This window comes from Echinops telfairi, unplaced genomic scaffold, assembly GCF_000313985.2.
Source record: "Echinops telfairi isolate 266 unplaced genomic scaffold, ASM31398v2 ScPeMD7_9;HRSCAF=40, whole genome shotgun sequence".
NCBI lineage: Eukaryota > Metazoa > Chordata > Mammalia > Afrosoricida > Tenrecidae > Echinops > Echinops telfairi.
The window spans coordinates 17,112,793-17,123,308 of NW_022103906.1; the positions used below are offsets into that span (position 1 = coordinate 17,112,793).

At 52.0% G+C, this 10,516-nt stretch overlaps 1 protein-coding gene across 2 annotated transcripts in view; it reads right to left on the bottom strand.

Moving 5' to 3' along the window:
* Positions 1-3,922: 3,922 nt before the first annotated feature.
* SCARA3 (scavenger receptor class A member 3) overlaps positions 3,923-10,516 on the bottom strand; it is a 47,387-nt gene continuing 40,793 nt past the window's right edge. For both annotated transcript variants that reach the window (XM_045286722.1, XM_004707713.4), the window contains exon 6: positions 3,923-5,645. In XM_045286722.1, the coding sequence (XP_045142657.1) occupies positions 5,203-5,645 (443 nt within the window). In that variant the 3' untranslated portion in view covers positions 3,923-5,202. The remainder of the gene's footprint in view (positions 5,646-10,516) is intronic.

Here is a 10,516-nt window from a genome sequence, read left to right on the forward strand (position 1 = left end):
TTTGTACATCGTTTCTCAAAACATTTTCTCTCCATTTAAACCCCCGACATTAGGTCCTCATTTTTCCCCTCCCTCCCCGCTCCCCCCTCCCTCATCAGCCCTTGATAGTTTATAAATGGGTATTTTGTCGTATCTTGCCCTGTCTGACGCAGAGACTGTAACTCTTTATCGACGCAGAGACTGTAACTCTTTATGGGAGTAGAAAGCCTCATCTTTCTCCCACGGAGCAGCTGGTAGTTTCGAGCTTCTGACCTTGAGATTAACAGTTCAATTTGTACTCCTGGGCTCCTTCCTTATTATTCTAGATCCTGTTAAATTTCAGGAAAGCAATCTTGGTAGGAATTGCAGGCTAGAGGAATGTCCCCATCAGATCGACCAAGACTGTCCACTCCCTTTGTTTTCGGATAAGGAAATTGAAGGTCAGAAAAGAGAGCACTGTGTCTCAGGTCCCCCGACTGATGAGGGGCACAGAAATGCAGAAACAAGACTTGCTTTGGTTCCCTGTACACTAAGGGAGTCCCTTTATGGAACCACCTCACACTGATGGAGGATGCATCCATTTCGTCATATTCGTTCACATAATGACTTAGCAATTCACACCAGTTGCTACACACTTTATGACTCTCACAAGCTCCTTTTACCAATCAAAGGATTTCCAACAAGCCCTACAACTGTCCCGATGTCCTGTAAGGCCACCTTAGTACTAAAGCCTATTGGATGACCCGGGGCAGAGAGGGACAAGGGACACTTCCTGGGGGATGTGCAGAGAAGCTGTTCAATGGACATAACTCATCGTAGGAGGTCTAAGACCTGATCTGAAGCATAGCCAGGGACAGGAGAAAGTGCATGTCCAGGAACCCAAAGGCCTAAAGTCTAGTCCTGAGTGTGCGTCTACCCCTCAACCTTTTGAAAGGTTGAGCCTGATGCATGGCTGAGTCTTTCTTGCACTATGCACTCATCTGCAGCAGAGCCTGGTGAGTGCCCCCTGCGATTCAAGAAGCTCTGGGACCTTCTTGCAAGGAATACAGTGGTAGTGGCTGGTGCTTATGGTGTATTCAGTGTGGCCAGGCAATTAACCAAGAGCATCACCTCTCCTGATCTTATCAAAACAATGGGGCAGGCCAGTAGGTGTTATTCATTAATTACTCCAACCTCACTTTTCTCATCTATAATGTGAGGATAATAAGAGTTCTTACAACTTAAAGTTGCAATGAGTTAATATATGGAAAATGCTTAGAATGGTAAGGTCCCCATCGTGATTGCTATTGTTATTATTATTATCCCATTTCTATATTGCCAGCTTTGTTCATATCCTTGCTCTTATGTCTCAATTTTTACTACATGACCCACTCCCTCTTCCTTCCCTCCATGAGCACAGCTCACTGCACCAGGGGTAAGATCCCTGACCCAAGAATGTAACAATCTGATTCTCCTGCTGAGAATTGAGAATGGAAGGGCTCAGCCCACTGATGTAAGCAGTAGGCCTGATATGTTGCAAGTTGTGCAACAGAAGATGCGGGTGAAGAGAAAGGAGAGAGAATAAATGACCACCAAGAGGCAGAGACGAGACAAGTTACTTCTTCATCAATGACAAGCTTGAGACTCTGGCAGCTTTTCACATCTGGCAACCAGGTGGCCTCGCTGCACTTTGGTTTCAGTAGCCCTGGTTTTACTTACTGTAGCCTTCTTGTTAGTCCCTGGTGGCACAAATGGTTAAGCAATGTCCTGATAACTGAACAGTTGGAGATGCTTTAAAAGAAAGACCGGTGACCTACTACAAAAGCCACAGCCTTGAAAACCCCATAGAGCAGCTCTGGTAGAGTAGTGGTTATGTACCGGGCTGCTAACTGCAAGGTTCCCAGTTTGAAACCAGCGGCCACTTCTGGGGGGAAATACAGGGTTTTATAAGCCTTTAAAGAGTCACAGTCTAGGAAACTCACAGGGACAGCCCTACCCTGTCCTACAGGGTTTCTGTGTTGGCATCGACTGATAGTGCCATGGGTTTTGGGTTTTGAAAGCCCTATAGATTCATTCCCTGCACATGTGGGGTCGCCATGATTGGATGAGCTGGAATCTACTCACCAACCTTGGTTTTGGGTTCTTTTTGTTTGTTTGTGGACTCTTGCCATGAATGCTCCTCTCTCTTGTTCCCTTGAGAGGTTTCTGTGGCCAGAAAGAGCAGAGGCCTGGGCCATAAGTGCAGGCAAGGCAGGGAATCTGGCTCCACTGTTTGTTTGCCTGTCAATCACATGGAAACCCCTAAGTCACATGGGCAAGGGCTAGTGTGTGAAAATGGTCTAGGACCCATGTGCATTTTCTTACATCTTTCCTGCGATGTTTGTTTAAAAAATCGAATCAGATTTTAATCCTTATGAGATTGATTATCATTCTGACCCCAGAGATACCTTTTGGAGCTGATTACAGATATAGCTGGTCTAGAAGGAATGAGAGAGGGGCTGGCTCGTAATCCCGGCCATGTCCTGCTCATGGTCACCGGCCTACCGCCTCAGCACCTGCCCTCATGCTGGCCTGTACCCCAAGGTGCCATGGACAGTTATGCCCTACACCCCACCCTGGACACAGAACAGTTTGCGTTCCCTGGAGGTTTGCATGGGGACCCAGACTCTGAACTGGCAGTACTGGAGTAACCCTTCTACCTCCATCCTTCCCTTTGGAATGCCTTCCTCAACCTGCCCAGCCTCCCCTCTGACTTGCCCATAGGGACTCCTTCCCCTGTGGTCCTTTGGCCTCTTCTCGGCACTCAGCACCCACCACCCACTACTCTAGTTGGGTAGCTCCTTTTACTATGGGTACCTCTCTCCTATTAGAGCATAGTTTCCCAAACATATTTGGCCTACCACCTCCTTTTCAGAAAACATTATTACTCAGCGCCCCCCTGGCAATGAGAAACTATTGTACTATGGCCCACAATCCAGGATAAAGTGTAGGTATCTGCTTTTGCAGCCTCTGTTGGATTGTTCCAGCACCTCCAGCCCCTGACCCTCTGGACGGTGTTGGGAAACTGCACTGTGAAACAATGATGTAAACAAGGTTCTCAGCCTTGCTTGGCTGTCCATTATAATTTCACAAGGAGCTTTTAGAAAACACAAGTGACTGGGCTATACCCCACAGATCAATACAGCAGAGCCTTGGGGGTGGGACTATGTGGGTTCTGGAACTAGCCCAGACCAGCTTGCAAGGAATGATTGGTGAGCTTGGCAAGGCAGTTGGTTCAGTGTTTAGGGGAGTGGTTCCGAGGAGGGACTCCTTGACTCCACAGTGGATACCCGGAGGACCCTTCTTTAAGTGGCCCCCCTTAGAAAGCACCATGATCAGAAGCCCCTGTCCCCATTGAGCCGAAAAGACTAGAAGGCACTTCTAGCCCTCATGGAAATGTTAGGTAGCAGAATAAGGACAGGGGTTTCCCTCACCATGCCTGAAGACCCCCTTCAGGAGGTTGGGAAGAAATTAGGTAAACATTAAACACCTATTAAGATCCTTCAAGTGGGCACCCTCCAATTCAAGCCCCCACCCCCAGCCAGGTGGGCTTGATTCAGCCAATGGGGTCAACCGACACCTTCGACCACACTTCCCCAGCCCGAAGCTCTAAATACTTTAGTGGTGGGACCGCCTTCTCTCTTAGGCCTTCTGCCCTCTCCCCTGGGACCCGGCTTGCTGGGCTGTGTCATGGTCTCTCTGGCCTCAGGTCACCACGTGTGGACCGCAGTCCCACAGGGGTGAGGCCCAGCCCAGCTTACACTAGGTTGGGCATGCTTCCCCCAAATAGCGTGTACTCTTTTGAGACGATAATACCTGAAACTTCTCCCGTCCTTTATTATAACCCACTTGGATCACAAACCAGGCTTCGGCGTGAATCATTTCTCCGGCGAAGCCAAGAACCGAGGTGTTTCCCACCGAGAAGTCTAACAAACAGCGCTTTATTGAGTTGGTAATAGTATGCTGGTAGCATATGTGGACAGAGAAATACATGGCAGTGGGGTCGGGGGTCGGGGGTGGGGAGGGGCGGTTCGGGGATGCAAACCAGTTGCACATCTACGACGACAATGCCGGTGGCACAGAGGCTTTGGAACTGCAGACAAGGGCTCATTGCCGAGTCACTGGGCTGAGGAGGCAAGGGTCCAGAGATGACAGCAGGGCAACTCTGTAGGGAGTCCAGCCTCAGGGAGCTGGACACCCCACCACCACCCCATCCCCACTGTGTGGGGAGCTCCACCGCATGGCATGCGTAGGCCAGGGTATGCAGGAGGTCTGAGGTGCTGAAGTCATGTGAGCTCCTTTTGGAGCTCAGGCCCCATGTGGTGTGCCACCCCACGCCCAGGGCAGCCTGGCTGCATATGCAGAGAGGGCTCAGGGTGGAGAAGGGCCAGCATGTAGCTGTGGGCAGGCAAGCACAGGGGCTGCCCTGTGATCAGTGGCCAGCCACCTCGAGTTTTGACAGCCCTGGTGAACAGAGTAGGTGGGCCAGAGGGGGCAGCTGTGCAGAGGGCCCCAGGCCTCAGGCTCCCTCCCTCCAGCTTCTGTGGCCTGTCCTGGGTGCCAGCTGCCACTGTGATGTGGCAGAGTGCTCCAGGGCCCACATACTGGCACTGTGCAGGTGGGACTCTTGCTTGACTTCTTTGTGGATTGCTCCAGATTGTTAGGGACAAGATGCTGAGCTGGTCAGGGCCTGAGAATGGTCCACTGTTCCTACTGGGGCAAGGGGCAGTTCTCCCAGGGCTCAGGCCCCGCCCGTGATGGTGGGGAGGGTCTGAACCAACATCTCCTAGCAAGGTTTGCCTGGGTCTTTTAAACGAGCGAATCCCTTGAACCTGCTGACCAGGACGGGTGTGACATGCTGGGGAGATTGGAGCTGACCGCTGTTTCAGGAGTCGACTGAAGGCCTCCTTCTTGAGGTAGCCACGTCCCTCCAGCAGAGCCTGTCACAGACAGGGGTCCTCTGCTGCCCTCTCCTCCTTCCCAGCCAGGGAATCCCAGCCAACCCCCCTGACCTGCAGGAAATGTGTGTCATGTGTGGTGGGGGGCTGGTTTCCTATGTGCAGTCACCCTTGGAGAGCCTGAGGCTGCAGAATTAACCCTGGGATCAAAAGACCACAGCTGTCCCTAGGCGAGGCTTTGTGGGACTCTCACTGCTCTTGGCCCCTTCCTGCATTCTATATGACAGTGTCCTGGACTGGTCTCTCCTCAGTAGGGACTCTGCCTCCCTGGGGGGCCTGGGGGTCCAGGGGGCCCCTGGATCCCTGCTTCACCCTTAGGGCCCATGGGTCCCCGCTGGCCTGGTGACCCTGTCTTCCCTGCAATCCCTGGTTTTCCCTGAGGCCCTGGGGGCCCCTCTGGACCTGGGGGCCCCTCTAGGCCTAGGGGTCCCACATCACCTTTGGGGCCTGGCTGTCCTCTTGGCCCACCAGTTCCAAAACTTCCTTTTGAGCCTTTGGGGCCTGAGACACCTCGAAGGCCAACTGGCCCCCGGTCTCCCACAGGTCCGGCATCCCCCGGCTGCCCCTGAGGCCCCTGAGGCCCTAGGGGGCCCAAGCTACCGGGGTCTCCTTTCGGCCCTCTGATGCCAATGGGTCCTCTGACGCCCACATCTCCCTTGAGTCCTCTTGGTCCTGGAGGCCCGGGGACACCTAGGGTTGGAAAGAAAAGGAGAGAGGTCATTCCATGGGGGACTGCTTTATGACCCTGCCCTCAGGAGGCTTTCCACAAACAAAGAGCCACGGCCCAGCGCTGGACTGACACAAAGCCCAGGCCTCCCGAGTCCTGGCTCTTCTGGGTCTCCTTAGACGTCTGTGTCGTGGGGATCATAATCTTACCTGCTGGGCCCCATCTGCCATGAGGCCATGCGTGAACGTGGAAGGTGTTTAGCACAAGCTCCAGTACATAGTGCACACGCAGCAAGTAGCGGCCCATTACTGACGTCAAGGATTGCCTCTGGCTGTGTGTACACTCAAGTCGGACCACTCTGGGGAAAGGCCACGGTGGTCCTGCATTCTCTCTCCTAGTGCAGAGCCCAGGCTGGTCTCTGACCATGTAGACTCATCCACGCCCTACCCATAGGCTCTGTCCCTGATCACTTAGCTATCAGGGAGCAGAGACGGAGTTAGGTGACACTGAGGAAAAGGCAAGAAAAGGAGGCATACGAAGAAGGAGCACACTAGTCCGAGTCGGTGAGAACATAACCGCTCCCAGAAAGAGCAGTTCCTCCAGGTAGCCTCCACTGACCTCTCCAGCCTCTTCTCGGAGCGCCCGGGGCTCCCGCTTGCTGACTCTGATGTAGACCCAGGAAGAGAAGGACGAGTGTGCTGGAAGCCAGCTCTAGACTTCTCTGCTGGGCCCTCCAAGACTGGAGCCCTTGAAGGATTGGTTGAGGGCCAAGCCTCCCACCCCCAGCCGGGACACGGAGTGTGGCTTGTGTCAGAGAGCTCAGGGCAAGGCTGGAGAGGGTGCCTCTGGGAAGGGAGAACGAAAACTGTTCACAGATGATATGACTGTCTATGTAGAAAATCCCAAAGCATCAGCAGCAACAAAAATGGAGTAAGTGAAAATAGCAAGGCTGCAAATACAACATCGATAAGAGTCGACTGCTCTTCTGCATACAATGAACAACTGGCATTTGACATGAAAAACACAACACCACTTACATTAACACCAAGAAAATTTAGGAGGTATAAATTAACAATAGATGTACAAGATCAGTATGAGGAAAACTGAAGAACAGAAGAAAGAATTCTAAATAAATGGAGAGACAGTCTATGTTCGTTCAGGCATCACCGTCATGGAGGATGGCACAGGACTGGGAGGTCCGTCACTGTTGTACATCGTTGTACACTGTTGTACACTGTTGTAATGCCGACACTAGGAGTTGGCATTAACTCAACGGCACCTGAGATAACATCACCATGGGGTTTACTGCAACTCACAGTGACCTTCATATAGTTTCTGAGACTGGAACCTTCAAGGGGGCAGACAGTCTTCTCTTTCTCCTGTGGAGTAGTTGGTGGGTTTGAACTGCTGACCTTGTGTTTGGTAGCCCAATGCCTAACCTACAATGTCACCTGGGAAAGGCATAGGCAAAGAAGTCAGTAGAACAAAATAGAGGGCCCAGAAAGAAACCCAGAAATAGAATGAAGTCAACTGCTCTTTGACAAACGAGCAAAGGAGATGCTTCCAACAAGTTGTGCTGGACAACTGGTATTCATGTGCAATCCATAATTAAATGGCACAGTGAGCTTACATCGTTTGTATTGGAAAGTGGGTTGTTGCAGATGCAGTTCAGCTAAAATTTAGCATCCTATCTATCATCTGATCTCCCTTATGGTCCATTTAACTTTGTTCTCATTTTTAATAGTTTCTTCTTTCTTTTCGGATGAGGTTTTTAATCTGCTTTATCTTATTACTGTTGTTGGTCTTATTGGTTTGGCTTCCCTGTGTGTGAAATCCAGGATAGTCCATCTATAAAGAGTAACAGGATGCATGGTTCCTTGGGGGACAGCATGGGGGAATAATGATGAGCATGAGATGAAGAAAAGTTCTAAAACCGATCGTAGTGGTGATTGCACAACTCTTCTTGATGTGATTGGATTGTTGAATGATAGGATATGTGAATTATATGCCAACAAAATGGTTGAAAAAAATCAACTCATAAGGAAGGACTCAAAGACTTAAATTACATAACTTCTAGAAGATGATACAGGAGAAAATGGTGGCAGGTTTGGTGAGAGTGGTGTAGCAAGTGACTGAGAACCGTCTGTAGGCTAGGCTCTGGATGATGGCATGTGGGATATGCCGAGAAGAGAAGGCCTTTCCTTAATAAACCCAGTCTAGTGCCCACGCCCTGGTGGGGAAGTGGCTACACATTAGGCTTTGATCTACAAGGTCTGCAGTTCAAAACTGTCAGCCGCTCTGACATAGAAAGGTGGAGCTTTCTACCTGTCCTATATGGCTGCTGTGAGTCAGCATCGCCTCTATGACAGTGACTTTGGTCTTGAGCACCCAAGCCAGATGTCAGGTAGCCCAATGACCTTTTGTCAGAGCAAGTCTGAGGGCCACTACCTCTCAGGTGTGTATCAATGCTGAGGACACACAGACAAATGTGGCTGTCACTTTACCGAAGGCATGTGAGATGCAGGGACAAGGAATTGAGTGGCCTCAAGGGGACAATGGTCCAATGTTTTTACCATCAAGGGGCCGAGGTGCAGCCTGGGCCTTGCTTCTGTGGTCTGGCCGAGGGGTCAGGGTAGGGGGGAGAGCTGCTGAGAGCAGTGAGCCACAGCGTAGGCCTGGGAGATGAAGCCAAGTGCCCACACCCATGCCACTACAAGAGCTACACTCTGACCTCACCCTCTTTGCCACTGAATCCTAGAGCCATGGAGCTTGATGGGACTCTCATACCTTCCTTTGACAGAAGAGGCAAGGAATGCCCCGAGTGGTGAAGCGACACCCCCATGTCTTCCTGAGGAGGAACTAGAACCCCAGTGGGTCTCTCGGACAATAGGGATCCTGTATACTGAGTTTCATATCCCAGCACTGTGGGACCAGGACCCATCTGAAGAGCCCTGGTGGCTGGAGGTCATGGTCTAGCGACCTGCTGCCCTCCACATCCCCCTTCCCCGTGCAGTGGGCCTGCTGCTGCCTCCCTCCCTCTGCGTCCAAGGTGTTTCTAAGTGGAACGGCGTGTTGGTGCATACTGCCTTCTATTCTAACCAAAACTGCAAACCAGAGCCCAGACAGAGTCAGCCCTGCTCGAGCCAACACAAACTTTCGGGCAGCTCCCTGCCCTGCCGGCACCACCGCCACCTCCCACCCACGGGGCTGTGGCTCACGTGGCCTGCCAGCAGCCGAGGCTGGAATTCCGTCCGTCATCTAGTTGGCTGGGGGCAGAGGGTGGGGCCAGCTGGGGGTGGCAGCAGCTTGGCCTCGGTGAAATTGGGAAGCAGGACCTGCCCTTTCATCCACAGTACGCCCCCACCCCCTGCGCACGACACACCGGGACCCTCACAGGGACTGCCTCCCCCAGACTGGCAGGGCTCGATGAGAACTGGCCATGCCACCGTGTCTGTCTTCACCCTAACTCTGTTCCGAGTTCAGGCCAACTACAGTTTGGAAAAGCAGAGAGGCGTTTAGAGGTGGACAGGCCCTCAGGGGCCATGTGTACATAGTGCAAGAAGCACACAGCAGAGAGACAGAGGGTTGGGAGCCACTCAGGGCAGATCCTTCAGACAGGGTGAGTCCCTCAGCCAAGGCTGCCTGCTCTGCAGGAGGGAGCACATCGTAGCTCCTTTCTCCTCGTGGTTTGGGGGCCTGGAGGCGCACTGGTTGCGAGTCAAACCCCCCAGCGGCTCCTCAGGAAAAAGAGGAGGCTTTCTAGTCCCATCAAGGGCGACAGTCTTGGAACCCCAGAGAGGCAGTTCTACCCTGCCCTATAAGGTCACTATGAGTCGGCATCGGTGCGATGGCAGTGAGTTTGAGTGGGAGGGTCGGTGTGGTGATTTGACAGTCACTGTTTTTGTCAAATCTTCTGGTGCATTAGCTACGACATCATTGTCACTGGCGTTTGTGGGTTCATGTCAAGCACTTGTTGAGACTGTAGTAAGTAAAGAAGCTCATGGTGACTCCCAGCCCTCCCATGACCTCCTCCCTTATTGACCAGGCAGCGCCTTTGCGACGGTCAGTGTCAATTTCAATCATGTGATCGATATGGAGTAATAAATCCGTTTTGTAAAATCTTTCTGTGGTGAGCGACAATGTGATTAGCTACAGAAGTCTTCAACAATTTTTTCTCCTTCTTTTCCTTTAACTATGACTTCATTCTCAAAATCAAAGTTATTGATATTAAGTTCACAAACACAAATTACCACGATATTGCACGTAAAGCTCTGGAGAAGTTGTCAAAAACAGTGACTGTAGAGTCGCCAGCAACAATGAAAATAAGAGTGTGCACTTGAGCTCCTGCGAGGAGACCGTGGGGTCCGAAGCATCCTATTCTGGTTGGGTCGTGATGACAGCTCGCCGGGAGCGCACTCAAACAGCCTTACTTCCCTCCGGAGCCCAGCCTGACTCCGAGCCGCCTGCGGACCGAGCAGCGCTGCCCCCCGTCTTTCCAGGAGTAGAAAGCTCAGTTTGCTCTGATGGCATGGCCTGCACTGCTGACTTTGCAGTGAGCATTCCCAGGAGTAACTGTTGTCACCACCAGGGCTCCTGAGAGCACCCGGAAAGGTTCAAAGGTCAAAAAGACCACCGTCTGCTAAGCTCGCGAGCAGCCATCTAAGGTGCGAGTGTGGGTCTCCCTTCATCTGGAGGAAAGACGGATGGTGAAAACCAAGACGCACGGCAGTTAGTTCCCTGGACAAGCGGCTCATGCAGGCATCCACCTCCATCACCCTCAGAGCAGAGGAACTCGACAGCGCCCGGCTGCCACTACCTACTTCCCCAAACAGGGTCATTATCAGGAGGGCCCAAGTAGAGTGAGAGAAGATTGGGGGGACAAAACTCCAAATCA